At 37.0% G+C, this 16,611-nt stretch overlaps 1 protein-coding gene across 2 annotated transcripts in view; it reads right to left on the bottom strand.

The window, feature by feature from the left end:
- Positions 1-3,157: 3,157 nt before the first annotated feature.
- Positions 3,158-16,611, bottom strand: part of LOC139117945 (DDB1- and CUL4-associated factor 11-like) — a 28,530-nt gene continuing 15,076 nt past the window's right edge. Inside the window, exons 11-16 of one of the 2 annotated variants that reach the window (XR_011548605.1) lie at positions 11,212-11,365; positions 7,595-7,707; positions 7,410-7,449; positions 6,562-6,668; positions 4,621-6,240; positions 3,158-4,353 (exon numbers count right to left, since the gene is read on the bottom strand). Coding sequence is in view for 1 of the 2 variants with exons in the window: in XM_070681188.1 (XP_070537289.1) it covers positions 6,070-6,240; positions 6,562-6,668; positions 7,410-7,449; positions 7,595-7,707; positions 11,212-11,365 (585 nt within the window). In the remaining variant the exon portion in view is untranslated. Of the gene's footprint in view, positions 6,241-6,561; positions 6,669-7,409; positions 7,450-7,594; positions 7,708-11,211; positions 11,366-16,611 lie in introns of both variants that reach the window. The other variant, XM_070681188.1, reaches the window with a different exon arrangement.

Raw genomic sequence — 16,611 nt, 5'->3', positions numbered from 1 at the left:
CAAGTTGATGCATAGCAGGTTACCCACAATTCTCCCTGATTTATGCACTTGGGCATTGTATGCTAAAGGCTAATTCAATTTGAATATCTGAACAATGGAAAACTCAGAGCATTTTCAAGATCATCTGTTCAAAGCATGCTCCAAATTGAAAAATTGAATTTGAAACCTATGTTTGTAGGTGCAAAAAATTTCACACTTTCTCGGTAAAGTTATCAGCAAGTGAGATCATGGTCTCATCATACCATTTGTCACACATGAAAATTTCCTTTGTCATTGACATTCAAAAAAATCAATACCCTTTCTTTTGCCAACACTTACAAATTGCCATCTCCTTTATGGAAAAGATATTGGTCTAATATTATTCAAAGCGGGATGCCAGAAATAAGATGCTGTCAGAACTGTATCAAGGAGAATTGTGGGTAACATCCCATACTGTGCAATGTTTGGCCGGAAGTGAGAAAATGAACCCTAAAATGCTCATACTAATTTCATCACCATTTCAACAGACTTACAAGAGGTCATCCCTGGAAAATTACAAGACCAAATTTGATATCTATTGGCTGTTCAGTGTCAGATTTTGAAAGGGACATGAGCTGTAACTTGTAGCAAGTTTTTCAGTATTCTGCTTATGTATATCAACTACTGTGTCTGACCCTAATCCGTTTGTCATGCTGAAATTTTGAGTATTCTTTTTGTCAACACAGCTTGTATGTGTGTAGTGATGATTGTTTATTGTTTACAAATGAATTCTAGTCCGGACTTGAATACAATTTTCAACAATAACAATGGAGATTATACTCATATAGGTTGTGTTGATATGCTAAATACTTGGCATTAAATTACAGTTTAGGGATTCAATGCAGAAAGTGTAGGGAAACCACAAAACAAAAGTTCTGAAAAAATAGCCAAAAGATACAGCTCATGGAGCTTTAAAGAAAATTGACCAATAACTGAGGAAAAAAAAAATGTACACAGTGTTGTATTTCACTGAATTTTTAAGAAATCTGAATCCAGTCATCCTAAGTGACCCGCATACTTAGTGTGAAATCCATTGGCCTGGAAGTAGCTTAAAAAGTCAACAGACACATCAACAACAACCACTTTTTACCTATTTGATAACTTAAATGTTGATGATAGACAACGACAATATCCACACCTGTGAAAGCTCTACCAGTGTATAAGCACATTGAGTATGTGGTAAGTTTTTTTATGAAAAACACATCATCATTGGCAGAAGTGATTTGATATTTTCTCATCAAATGTCTCCACTTGATTGAGGTTTTTAGGCCACTGTTAAAAAAGCCTCATATGTTGCATTGGCACCATGACTGCGAAAATTGGGTAAACCTGTTCATAGTATCATAAATCCCGAGGATATAAAGACTGCATGAAAAATAAAATCTATTTTTTTCTTTTTTAGTGTAAATATATTTTTTTTTCAAAGAATGCATTTGGCCCTATCATGAGGCCACTCATGTCTATTTATTATTTGGAATTTAAATGACACAGTTACAAAGATATGGACCATAGTCACATAAAAGAATACTGAAACCTGCCCATAGAGGGCCACTTGCATTGTGCACAGCCGGCTTTGAACCATTCATTGTATGTGACATCTGAGCATATGAGTTGCTTGCTTCTACGACCATATGGCAGGACAATCATGACAACATTAAACACCTATTGCCTGGTCTTTATTCGGGCTATAGCGCCCATTTATTACCCTGAGGGGCTGTGTGTTACCAGAAAAACATCGCTATACCCCTTGGCCTACGGCCTCGGGAATAGCTATGTGTTTCTGGTAACACATGGCCCCTCGGGGTAATAGACGGGCACTATAGCCCGAATAAAGACCAGGCTATAGGTGTTTTATAACACACCACATGCTCATGTTGTAATGTTATATAGTTTTTAATGTGTTTTGATATTTTGCACTGCAACAATCAATTGTGACAAGTTTACTGGGCGATGTTTCCACAGCGGTTTCAGTTGTACATGGTACCACTTTCTTTCACAAGATAGTATATAAAGCATACCTAGCGACATCCTTAGTTGCACTTTAATCTTTTCCGTTGATAAGCTGTTCAAGTTCCTACGCTGTTGGAATTTTGGAAAATGTTAGAAAATCTGTTTTTATAGAGAAAGTGTCGTCACGTGTCCCGGACTCACATCACGTTCTACTCACCCACCATTATTGCAAAGCTACAGACGACACTACGGTCATGTGACCAGGCACTTTTCCAAATTTGGTCAGAACTATTTCCCTAGGGAAATAGCTTTTCAAAAAATACCCTCTGACGTCACTTTTGTCGATCCGGTGGGGACTAGACGTATCTATTTTCTCGTTATGTGACGTATTCTGGCAAATCGCGACACGGAATGAGCATGTGGCGTGTTATAAATACTTTACTTTACTTTACTTTATTACACACTCAAGGAGTGTGGTAAGGCAAAAATTACAAAACTCAGCAAACACTGGATGAAGCTGCTGCTGGGGGAGGAACTAAAGTACAAGAAATAAATTTGGCAAGAGGTAGTTTATCTTTGTCAGTAAAGATATACATGAACTTTTCTCTGTCAAATCAAGAAAACCAGGATTATACAAACTTGTGGATGAAAATAGACTATCTCAGTAAGTTCTGTATTTTTGACATTCTATTACAAAGTGAAATTCATCCTCAACTAAAGACTTACAATACTTGCAGAATCTTTCATTTGCAGGAACTTTTGTAATTGACCTTCTACCCAGTTCTATTTGTAGATTGTGATCCGAAATTACTGATATCTGTTTTTTGTACTGTTGTTCAATCTGATAGCTTACAGTCAAGATAAGACTTCTTGAAGGAGTGGGTTTCTTGGTTTACATCACTTACACGATGTCAAACAATGCTTCACATTCAATATTTACGGTCTCTCCAAGACCCTAAGATTGCAACCATCCACAGGCTCTCATGACCAACACATAGTCTGTGCGAGTTGTCAGTATGCTAATCACTCTTCTTCTATTACAGTGCATTATGGGTATCTGTAAAATTCCAATAATTGAACATTTTCATTCAAAGTTATCACTATTGATCAGCGCTAGTTTTTCAGAGGAAATGTACTTATGGACAAATCTGATTACTTAACTCTTTAAAAAGAACACAATTTCCAAACCTTTCACAATAAAATATCTCCTTTATTTGCAGTAAATTTTATCCAAAAAATCTAAAAAAATTCACACTTGACTGATAGAGGGCAATATAAACATGATACAAAAGGTATGCATTAGCTGTCGAAGTGCACATACGTCAAGTCACGTAGTCGTAGTCTTTCTTCTGATTCAGTTGACTTCAACTGATGGCCATATCCCAGTATATTAGTGACAACTTAAGACTTTTATTAACCCATCCAAATGACTCAGGTCAATCAACAGTATTGAAAGTGATGGTACAAAACATGATTTTGAAAGTATTACAAACTCACAGACACGTCATAATGAAAAGTGACATGATTCCATCCCTCCTGTGCCAAACTAATGCACTGTGTAAGGTTGATGGCACATCCCTAGTTGTCTTAATGAGACAAGTACATTAAAGAACTTGCTGTGTATTCCAATGCTTTATCTTCTGCTTTATATCAGAATAAGATATGCTCAGATCAAGTGATGTTGGTTTTCAGTCTTCATAATTAGTTGGCTTTGGCTCATAGGATTTTAAAACCAAATAGCAATGGTAATCTCAAATCACATCTTTGTCCTGAAAATCCACAAATAATTATGTTTTTGGTTATGAAAGTGTTCACCTTAACCACTGTGATTTTGAACCTTGATTAGTTCATAGGTTCTACTGAAGTTGCACCAATCAAATGGATTGCATTGGCCTATAAAACTTGCACAACTGCAACAAACCAAGATGATATTTTGACCTGTTTGTGATCCACATCCTAAAATCAACAAAACTTGATTCTACAAAACCTCCGTAATAACTTGATACTGAAAAATATTTACATATAATTACAAAATTGTAATATTCTCTGACATTACACCGCTCAGATCATTTTTTATGCATTGATATCAAAGTTCCAAATTCTCCTTTCTTTCTGAATAACATCTTTCAAGTTTGAGAATAACAGAATTTCTTAACTGGTATAATCAGTAAAGATAATATTCGCATACGAAACTTTATTAAAATAATTCTTTACAGATCCAAGAATATTTGTCAATAGGATTTTGTGTTCCTTACTGCATAGTAGACATGGTATGCCAAGTACATGACAAGATCTCATTCTCTTCATCAAGACATCAAATAGACTGAAAGATTCAGTCGTGTGCAGGCACTTCGGCGCACTGCGACCTACGACCCTTTACTATGACTGAAGGCACACTGTACTTGGCGACGGCAAATTCAAAAGAAAAAAGTACCGCCCACAACTGACATTACAGACTTCTCAAATATGTAAATCATGGTAATGTAATTTGAATATTCATTATGTGGGCTATTTACGTACATAATGACCATAATGACATAATGAGTGAGCGATCTTTTACCCTACATACTGTCAATTGACTCGTTCCTGTAATATGATTGGTTCCAACAAAATGTTGTTGGAGAACAGGATTTCAACAGTGTGCCTTCAGACATAGTAAAGGGTCATGGGCGCAGTGCAACGGAGGGCCTGCACATGACTGAATCTTTCAGTCTAGACATCAAATTGAACAAGGTACATATCCCGCACTGTTAATAGGTACAGATTGGTATGTCTACAATTTGTATAATGAGGTTATACTGGCTTGTTCAAAACAGCTGTCACAATTCACCATCAAAAGTTGGTCGTGTTTTCTATATGATACAAAGCTTGCCAATGCATAGATTTATCTTTAGATACAATTTCCTTCCATGCTGGCTCTTGAAAAGCTCTTGAACATATAGTCGTATAAAGGCAACTTGATGAAATGGTATCAACTGCATTGCTTTCAGTACATCGTGTATATCATCATTTGTTGATTTCACAACTTTTGTATACTTTTGTCAGCTCTGGTAATGTTTCAACTTGTGTCAACATAAGAACTAAAACCACTCCATTTAGATACTCTATCACAGCAGATAATCAATATCATCTTGTGAAGACATAATTTCACTATCTCATCCACATCTTTTAGTATTAACTTCTTTCCTTTTAAGATTGCGGCATTCTTTCCAGGACATCATTGAACAGTCACAGCCCAACAACAGTCCCTTGCACAGTTGAATCAGTTTTACCATGTGGACACATGGGTAGAGCCACACTTAGACTGTCAACAACAGATTTGTGTATGCAGCACATTTTGAATGGAGTCCATAGATGTGTGTGTGTGTGTGTGTGGGAGGCATTCAAAATAGCATGCATGCTATGGTAGAGTTCTACCAGCTGACTGACCAGCGCCCTCTATAAGCATGCTATGGTAGAATTCTGCAAGCTGACAGAAGAATGTCATCAATGTGCATGCTAACCTGAATTCACCAAAAATAATTACGCCAATCAATAATTTTCAACACAATAAAATATGTAGACAGGAATGGAACATGTGTTTGATTAGAATTATCATTACTTTCCTGTTTACAATGACAGAGTAATTCAAATTTAAGTTTACTTTTGGTTACGATATTGCTATAACTCTTTTTGAGGGAGTACATTTGGTATCATGTAGTTCATTGACAACTTCATCTACTTCACAGAAAGAAACTTTGCAAAACAAAGGTGCATGAGACTTTGCACAATTATCATCCTAATGCTCCTAATGCCCCTAGAAACAAATGGTATAATCTGAACACCCCTGGAAAGAAGTGGTATGATCTGTAGGAGTGCTGTAAATGTATAATAGAAAGCAACTGGTGGCTAAGCCACAGAGATTGGCTGATCAACAAACTTAGTACAAGTGATTTTAACAAGCTGTGTAAATAACAGTTTTTGTCATTTATTTTTGCGTAGTATTGATCCTGCATAATTTTGATTTTCAGCCAGGTATTAACTGCAGCCAGGTATTAACTGCAGCCAGGTATTAACTGCAGCCAGGTATTAACTGCCAGATCTGCATCACAGCACAGAGTACTAGAGGTCTACAAAGATACGACGTCTAGCTCTCAAGTGTACAAATTTATCGTTGTCATCACTTTCATCATCATCATCATCTTCATCATCATCTTCATCATCATCATCATTATCCTTGCATCGTTTGGCACGTTTCCTAGAATACTCCCATCTACCAATAGTACCATCCCACTGTAAGTGAAATTTAATATAGCCAATGAAAGTGTTTCTGTGATTCGCTCACACCACTCTGTTAAACAAAATGGTTACTATAAACAAAATAGCCTGAGGCAGTTCAATGCACTGTAAAGTCATTTTGTGACATTTTCTCTGTAGTCGGCAGCGTTGTGCAGAAATAAGTTTTCAGAACTGTCAGTGGGGTCAGTATGGGGAATCATAAAGTATATTTTTGTAAAAATTAATTTGATCTTAAAAGGACACTACTATTGATAATGATAACTGCCAAGGGCTATGAAATTCACTAATAGATAGTAGATTAAAGAAATGACTTACAGATGTACTCATAAGGATGTTGTCAGTCGGATGCCATGATACATCGCGTACACACGCTGTCTGTCCTAACAACTTAGATATCCTCTTGCCTGTCAGCACATCATAAACTGTTCAAAGAAAAGAATTGTTTTCATATATACAAACATTTCACAATAAAAATAAACATTAAAAAGCAGATTTCATGCAGGTTGAATGATGGTTCTTATTGAAAAGATAAAATATGACGTAGAGTCAAATTTCAAATCCATCTCAGTTAACATTTCTGCAAAACAAGTTTATAGCAGAAAAAAGGACTGCAAATATGCATATTTTCTTGATATTTGATTTCACAGACAATAGCAATCATATTTGATAACTTTTACCATGTAACTCAAAAACTTATCAACAACCCTTCAAAACAGTGTAATTTTCCAGTCAAATCCAAGTTCATCCTCAAAATGTCTTTTATAGCATTTCTTGTTGCTTGTATTGACTGGCCACGGTTTACATGCGTTAAGCACATTAGTTGTAGTCACTATTTCTTACAATATCTACAATTTTCGAACAAGAAGTTTATTACTCTATTGGGTCAAATCATTTGTGTAAGTTGGTCATAACACTAATTAACCCTTTGAGTGCCAAAGTCAATTTTGTCACCTTTATAAAATATACTCTGGTCAATTTCTTTCAGATTTTTGCCAAAATTTTGATCAAAAATTGTTGCCAACAAAATGTGATGTCCATTTGGTCCAAAATTATTGAAAAAATACAGAAATATTCATAAAAATTTCTAAAATGTTGCACTTAAATTTTGATGGGAAAAATTACAGTATTCAAAGATTTAATGAAAGAAATATCAGCATACTCACTTATAACGCTGCCGGTGGCACATCCTGTGTATATGTACTTCTGAAATGAATAGATACAGATGTTTTGAGTAAAAAACAAAACACACCATGAAATCCCTCTATGTTATAGATGCTCAGACATTAAAAATCAAACATTATTTCACAACAATAATGTAAATGTTTGTATGACTGTTGGAGTGTCTCACCTGTCCTGTTGTAAACTCTGGAGAGAAATGACATCTGACAAGAGTCTGCAAGACTCCATGCCCTCTGTAGGTCATTAATGATGGGTCATTTGATATCACAGTGTTTCTCTTAGCTGAAAATAACAAGCCAAAACACTCTTGCAATAACACTCTATTCTAGAAAGCTCTGTTATTTACAAGTTCAGGAAAACATCAGAATCTATAATATGAAGTTCTCGACTATTTTAAAATATTGAACAGTATCTTTTAGCATGTGTGAATTGAGCCCTCTAAGAGTGATTAATATCAAAGAGATGTGCCTATCACTCTACAACATTTAGTTCTCTGTCTCAAAGTCACATCAATAGAGATGTGCCTGTCTCTCCACAACATTTAGTTCTCTGTCTCAAAGTCACATCAATAGAGATGTGCCTGTCTCTCCACAACATTTAGTTCCCTGTCTCAAAGTCACATCAATAGAGATGTGCCTATCACTCCACAACATTTAGTTCTCTGTCTCAAAGTCACATCAATAGAGATGTGCCTATCACTCCACAACATTTAGTTCTCTGTCTCAAAGTCACATCAATAGAGATGTGCCTGTCTCTCCACAACATTTAGTTCTCTGTCTCAAAGTCACATCAATAGAGATGTGCCTATCACTCTACAACATTTAGTTCTCTGTCTCAAAGATACATCAATAGAGATGTGCCTATCACTATACAACATTTAGTTCTCTGTCTCAAAGTCCATCAATAGAGATGTGCCTATCACTCTACAACATTTAGTTCTCTGTCTCAAAGTCACATCAATAGAGATGTGCCTATCACTCTACAACATTTAGTTCTCTGTCTCAAAGTCACATCGATAGAGATGTGCCTATCACTCTACAACATTTAGTTCTCTGTCTCAAAGTCACATCAATAGAGATGTGCCTGTCTCTCCACAACATTTAGTTCTCTGTCTCAAAGTCACATCAATAGAGATGTGCCTATCACTCTACAACATTTAGTTCTCTGTCTCAAAGTCACATCAATAGAGATGTGCCTATCACTCTACAACATTTAGTTCTCTGTCTCAAAGTCACATCAATAGAGATGTGCCTATCACTCTACAACATTTAGTTCTCTGTCTCAAAGTCACATCAATAGAGATGTGCCTGTCTCTCCACAACATTTAGTTCTCTGTCTCAAAGTCACATCAATAGAGATGTGCCTGTCTCTCCACAACATTTAGTTCTCTGTCTCAAAGTCACATCAATAGAGATGTGCCTATCACTCTACAACATTTAGTTCTCTGTCTCAAAGTCACATCGATTGAGATGTGCCTATCACTCCACAACATTAGTTCTCTGTCTCAAAGTCACATCAATAGAGATGTGCCTGTCTCTCCACAACATTTAGTTCTCCGTCTCAAAGTCACATCAATAGAGATGTGCCTGTCTCTCCACAACATTTAGTTCTCTGTCTCAAAGTCACATCAATAGAGATGTGCCTATCACTCTACAACATGTAGTTCTCTGTCTCAAAGTCACATTAATAGAGATGTGCCTATCACTCTACAACATTTAGTTCTCTGTCTCAAAGTCACATCAATAGAGATGTGCCTGTCTCTCCACAACATTTAGTTCTCTGTCTCAAAGTCACATCGATAGAGATGTGCCTATCACTCTACAACATTTAGTTCTCTGTCTCAAAGTCACATCAATAGAGATGTGCCTGTCTCTCCACAACATTTAGTTCTCTGTCTCAAAGTCACATCAATAGAGATGTGCCTATCACTCTACAACATTTAGTTCTCTGTCTCAAAGTCACATCAATAGAGATGTGCCTGTCTCTCCACAACATTTAGTTCTCTGTCTCAAAGTCACATCAATAGAGATGTGCCTATCACTCCACAACATTTAGTTCTCTGTCTCAAAGTCACATCAATAGAGATGTGCCTATCACTCTACAACATTTAGTTCTCTGTCTCAAAGTCACATCAATAGAGATGTGCCTGTCTCTCCACAACATTTAGTTCTCTGTCTCAAAGTCACATCAATAGAGATGTGCCTATCACTCCACAACATTTAGTTCTCTGTCTCAAAGTCACATCGATTGAGATGTGCCTATCACTCTACAACATTTAGTTCTCTGTCTCAAAGTCACATCAATAGAGATGTGCCTGTCTCTCCACAACATTTAGTTCTCTGTCTCAAAGTCACATCAATAGAGATGTGCCTATCACTCTACAACATTTAGTTCTCTGTCTCAAAGTCACATCAATAGAGATGTGCCTGTCTCTCCACAACATTTAGTTCTCTGTCTCAAAGTCACATCAATAGAGATGTGCCTATCACTCCACAACATTTAGTTCTCTGTCTCAAAGTCACATCAATAGAGATGTGCCTATCACTCTACAACATTTAGTTCTCTGTCTCAAAGTCACATCAATAGAGATGTGCCTATCACTCCACAACATTTAGTTCTCTGTCTCAAAGTCACATCAATAGAGATGTGCCTATCACTCTACAACATTTAGTTCTCTGTCTCAAAGTCACATCAATAGAGATGTGCCTGTCTCTCTACAACATTTAGTTCTCTGTCTCAAAGATACATCAATAGAGATGTGCCTATCACTATACAACATTTAGTTCTCTGTCTCAAAGTCACATCAATAGAGATGTGCCTATCACTCCACAACATTTAGTTCTCTGTCTCAAAGTCACATCAATAGAGATGTGCCTGTCTCTCTACAACATTTAGTTCTCTGTCTCAAAGTCACATCAATAGAGATGTGCCTATCACTCCACAACATTTAGTTCTGTGTCTCAAAGTCACATCAATAGAGATGTGCCTATCACTCCACAACATTTAGTTCTCTGTCTCAAAGTCACATCAATAGAGATGTGCCTATCACTCTACAACATTTAGTTCTCTGTCTCAAAGTCACATCAATAGAGATGTGCCTATCACTCTACAACATTTAGTTCTCTGTCTCAAAGTCACATCAATAGAGATGTGCCTATCACTCCACAACATTTAGTTCTCTGTCTCAAAGTCACATCAATAGAGATGTGCCTATCACTCTACAACATTTAGTTCTCTGTCTCAAAGTCACATCAATAGAGATGTGCCTGTCTCTCTACAACATTTAGTTCTCTGTCTCAAAGATACATCAATAGAGATGTGCCTATCACTATACAACATTTAGTTCTCTGTCTCAAAGTCACATCAATAGAGATGTGCCTATCACTCCACAACATTTAGTTCTCTGTCTCAAAGTCACATCAATAGAGATGTGCCTGTCTCTCTATAACATTTAGTTCTCTGTCTCAAAGTCACATCAATAGAGATGTGCCTATCACTCTACAACATTTAGTTCTGTGTCTCAAAGTCACATCAATAGAGATGTGCCTATCACTCCACAACATTTAGTTCTCTGTCTCAAAGTCACATCAATAGAGATGTGCCTATCACTCTACAACATTTAGTTCTCTGTCTCAAAGTCACATCAATAGAGATGTGCCTATCACTCTACAACATTTAGTTCTCTGTCTCAAAGTCACATCAATAGAGATGTGCTTGTCACTCCCTTAAATTAGTTCTCTATCTCAAACTTATTAAAGAGTTCAACATAAATGCTTTCCAACTCACATCTCCTGGGTACTTGTTGCCATCTGTAATCCCAGTGTTGCTGTGCTACAGCACGTCTGCAAGACTCTACACAATCTGAGCCTGAAAACTTGCGCAAATCCCAGAGTTTTATGGTTTGATCCTTGGAGTTTGAAATCAAATGTCTGCTGTCACCCTGCATGCACACAATACATACATGTAATGCAATCAGTTATCATGTCAACAAATCTTTGCAACATAACGATTCAATTTTATCTCAATAATGACTGATGACAAGTATCAAAGTAGCATACAAGGTGTAGCATACAAGAAATTCATACCATAATCTCAAACTTGGCATAGTAATGAGTGCCAATAACGGGTGGTGCACCTAACCCTTGAATTTCTAATTAGTCACATGACCTGGCGGCCATATTGGATTTTCGCAAAACCTGAAAAGGGCTTCGCCTGGTGACCTAGGGGTCTGGTCAACTTGAAATTAGGTGTATAGCAAGCATGTCCTCTGTTCTTTCAAATTTGCAAATAAAATTGTGAGCAGTCACATGACCTTGGCCCCATATTGGATTTTTAAAAAAAAATTTGATTTAATCTATAAAAATCTTTAACTCCAGAACCAACAGACCATTTGAATTGAAATTTTACACATGTCATCATATAAGTAAGTACTATCAAGTTTGCAAAAGGCATATGGATTGGTCACATAGTTTGGCAGCCAGGTGCAATTGGTGCAATTACTGTCAACCATGGCAACAGCTTGGGCCCCGCCAATGCTGCTTGCAGCTTTAATTATATTTGTTTTTGCATCTACTTTATCTCTCCTATTCCTCTGTTACTTCTATCTCACAGCTCACTATTTCACCAGATGATAGGGCTCAGAAACAGCAGCAAAGACCAAACTCCTGTCAAAACACCACTCTGACTACTGCTGAACTTTCCTTTGGGCAAAGTGAAGAACTCAGGCCAAGTCGGGCCTAGCCATGCCTAGTTGGGCCCTCTAGGTTATCAATCTAAAATTTAAAGTGAATTCAAACACGTTGGAAATTCCCGCAGAGACAGAGTTTCACGAAGCTACAATGTGCCTCAGCTGGCCCTGTCGCGACGCCAGGGATCGCTGCCAAAATCAAGCATTTTGCGTACCCTCGATTGATGATTACTTTTTTGCCACCGAACACAGATTATACTTTGTGCAGGTTCGATTTCGCTTTTTGCTATTGTTTGTTTTATTGAAATTCGTGCGGCGAAATAGCCACTAGCAATTTGCATAGATCGCAACCTGCCATGCCTCCGCAAGCGCAGGGTTGATTAATTCTCTTCCGGGTACAAGCAGACTTCGCATCGTGACGATTCACGTGTGCTCAACATGTTCTATGTCCCAGGACCACAGGCGTTCTGTTGAGTGGGTAGTTTGTAAAAGTGTAGTTTATACTACATTCCGACGTTCTCTTGAGCTATGGCCAATAGTTGCCGATTTAACATTTTTTACATTTATCACATGAAAGGTCTGCACGAAATACATTCTAAGGTCGGGTCGGGTCCAGCTGGGCTAGCATGAAATACATTTGATTCTTTACATTTAATACATATTTCAATGTATGTCCGTACGAAATACACATAACGATCTGGATATCGTCAGGATGGCCAATTGGACTTCATCGGGAGTTTGGACCGATCGTGCACGAACAATTATTACATGAAAGGTGGTCACGAATTACATAAGATTGAGGCTAGGTCTATAGATGGGCTTGCACGAAATACATTCTTTACATTAATACATTCTTTACATGAAAGGTCTGCTGTCTGCACATGAATTCGCTTTAAATTTTTGATCGCCAACCTAGAGGGCCCGACTAGGCCCGGCTAGGCCCGACCAGGCCTGGGTTTTTCACTTTGCCCTTTCCTTTGCCATTCTTACATCCGAATCTCCTGACAACCAAACATGATAAAATAATTAACTGGTGCTATGTCACAATGGTATTGGGATAAACACATGATGTGTGGCGCATAGGCTGGTCATAAACACATGATGTGTGGCGCATAGGCTGGTCATAAACACATGATGTGTGGCGCATAGGCTGGTCATAAACTCGATGTGTGGCACATAGGCTGGTCATAAACACATGATGTGAGGTACACAGGTTAGTCATAAACACAGATGATGTTAGGCTGTTATGTAGGTCATTTTCCCCCTCACTCATGAGCTGAGTTTAATTAGTCTAGAACATGCCCAAGGTCACTCTCCTTCACAACCTCACAACCTTGAATTCAATTAGTTATGTTTGGAATGTTCTGGAAATTTAATAAGTCGTGTGAGGGAGATAATTTTAGAGCAGTAATTAGCATGTCAATAAAAGTTCTACATTATTCTTACATGCTCTTGTATAACCACATGAGTATAAATAGGGGAGCAGCACAGCTTGCAGTCAGACATTTGGGATTGTGTCTCTTGCGTGTTCCTTCAAAACTTTAGAAACTCCAGTAGCATTAATTTCAAGACTTTTCAAGACCTTCACTGCCATGCTGGATTTTTACTGTCGACTAAGTGCAACTTCAAGCCTGCAAGCCAAAGGACTGTTCATTCATTCGACTGACTGGTACAACTTTGAGACTGGAGCTTTGTCGTCCCAGCTGAGATAAGTAGCCTGTACACTTTTAGTTTGTATTCTATCCCTTGACTTAGAGATTAATTCTATTTTTTTTTCGTAATAAATTTCGTTTTAAAAGGAAACTGCTGAGTTCACCTTTTGTATGTTTTCTCTCACGTAACAAAATTGGGGGCTTGTCTGGGTTACCAACATTTTGAGCCATTTGACAACATTTTGCCAGCCTTTACCAAACTACTGTATATTGTGAACTCAGTGACATTTAATCATGGCAGAATTCAAACCTGACGAAATGGAGGACCTTGATCAGGACGCATTTGATTCCCTCAGAAAAGACAAGCTAGTTACACTGCCCAATTTTCTTAAAGTAGAAGTTAAAAGCCCTATGCGCAAGAGGGAAATACAGTACAATATTAAATATAATCCACGAAAATCCAAGTGTATCCATTTTAAATCATCGACCAAGCTTTTGACTGTTCCTCCAGTCAAGATGTGTGATGTTTCTCTTGAATTTGTTCCAAAGTTTGTTTACCTAGGCCATACTAGTATTTTCACATGTGAATTACGTGACGACGACGACATTCTAAGGCAACATAGAGCTCTGTTTGGCAGGGCTAATACGCTTCTCAGAAAGTTTTACTCCTGTTCGGTTGATGTTAAATATCGCCTTTTTAATGCTTTTTGTAATAACATTTACTGTTATTACTTATGGTCCGATTTTAATGCAAGCGCCATTCGTAGTATCATTGTGTGTCACAACAATGCATTTCGTAGATTGTTTGGCTATCCACGATACACTAGTGCCTCAAAGGTGTTTGATCACCATTCAGTAAACTGTTTCTCAGTTTTAAGGAGAAGAACAGTGTACAACTTTAGTGCTCGTTAGCAAAGAAGTAAAAATACCGCAATTATACGGTGTCGCTCAAATTTGATCAGAATTGGTATATACCAGTATGGGTACCAAAGATCAACAATAAATGTTGTTTCTATCTGTTCAGTGCAGGAAAATTCTACGTTGGTGTTATGACAATGATTTCTGCACAGTACAACCAGAAAAACAACAAGAAATATTTAAACCAGAAAAACAAGAATGACAAAAGTAATTAAGGTCCGAAACTTTAGGTACTGGAGGTCAACTTTAGCAACATGCATAGCAGAAAGGCAGCTAGCCCCCCTTAGTTTGACCATAGACTGTCTTCCTCCCCTCTACTGACGGTCTTCCTCCCCTCTACTGTCTATGGTTTGAGCAGGTCTGTTAATATGTAACAGTTCATAAACAATGACAGGAAATGACTCAAATCAGTGGAATTGGCCTGTTTCAAGCCTGTTTCAGAATTTCGCTTTTTCTTACCTCATTTGCACATTTTTGACACTGACGTGTTCATTTGAACAAATTCACATCTCAACCCCTACATCTACCTGTACACCAAATACTGAGACAGTAGCTTTGGCGCTATGGGAGCCTTTGCGTGTGACGGACATACATCCGCACATACCCACAAATATACAGACACAGACGCCACTCAGACTCATCATATAAGCTCTTTTTGGTATTATATATAAAACCAAATATGAGCTAAAAATGTTTTGATTTATCCACTTCTTGCAAGTGACATGCGCTTTAATGGACTTCAAGCCCATTGGGCAATTATTTTATATTAATTGAGTTTTATTTTTTTGTCTGATGTCTTGTCATGAACGTTTTTATCTATTGTTTTTTACTCTTTTCTTTCTTATGGACGTTTTTGAAAGTCTGAAATAAAGTAATAATAATAATAATAACAAGCGACCTAGCGGCCGATATAGCTCCGCTGTGTTTATGTAGAGCGTAACTATTTTTGACACATGTTGATGAAGAAGGTGGAAATCTTTGATAGCTCAATGCAATGGCCAGAAAAAAGTGGCTAAAATAAGCTGCAAAAATACACAATTTCATCATACTTTGAATATATCACATCAGATCATCCCTAAGAACATGTCAACCAAAGCTGTCCGATGAGTAGTTTTTTGAGAATGAAATTTTCTGACCAAAAATGGCAACATTGCCCCAAAAATACAAAATTACAGATTTCATCAGAAATTCAATATATATTACTTAGCTCATCTGTAGAAACCTGTATACCAAATTTCAAAGCTATCAGAACAGTACTTTTTGAGAAACACACTTTTTGACCAAAAATGGCAAAAATTGCCCCAAAATTACAAAATTACTGATTTCATCATAATTTCAATAAATATCATTAAGGTGATCTGTAGGAACCTGTATACCAAATTGCAAAGCTATCAGATGAGTAGTTTTGGAAATACACATTTTTTGACCAAAAATGGAAAAAATTAACCCAAAATTACAAAATTGCAGATTTCATCATAATTTCAATAAATATCATTAAGTTTATCTGTAGGAACCTGTATACCAAATTTCAAAGCTATCAGATGAGCAGTTTTGGAAATACACATTTTTTGACCAAAAATGGCAAAAATTGCCCCCAAAATACAAAATTACAGATTTCAACAGAAATTCAATATATATTACTAAGTTCATCTATAGAAACCTGTATACCAAATTTCAAAACTATCAGACCAGTACTTTTTGAAAAAAACATTTTTGACCAAAAATGGCAAAAATTGTCTTAAAAATGCAAATTTGCATATTTCTGCACAATTTGAACAAATCTGAAATAGATCATCCCTAGGGACATATGTACCAAATATCAAAGCTATCTGACTTGTAGTTTTGAAGAAGAAGATTTTTAAAGATTTTTTTACCAAAAATGACAAAAATTGCCTTAAAAATACAAATATGCAAATTTCACCACGATTT

The sequence above is a fragment of the Ptychodera flava genome, chromosome 18 (genome assembly GCF_041260155.1).
Source record: "Ptychodera flava strain L36383 chromosome 18, AS_Pfla_20210202, whole genome shotgun sequence".
NCBI classification, from domain to species: Eukaryota; Metazoa; Hemichordata; class Enteropneusta; family Ptychoderidae; genus Ptychodera; species Ptychodera flava.
This window is presented reverse-complemented; position numbering and strand designations above follow the sequence as displayed.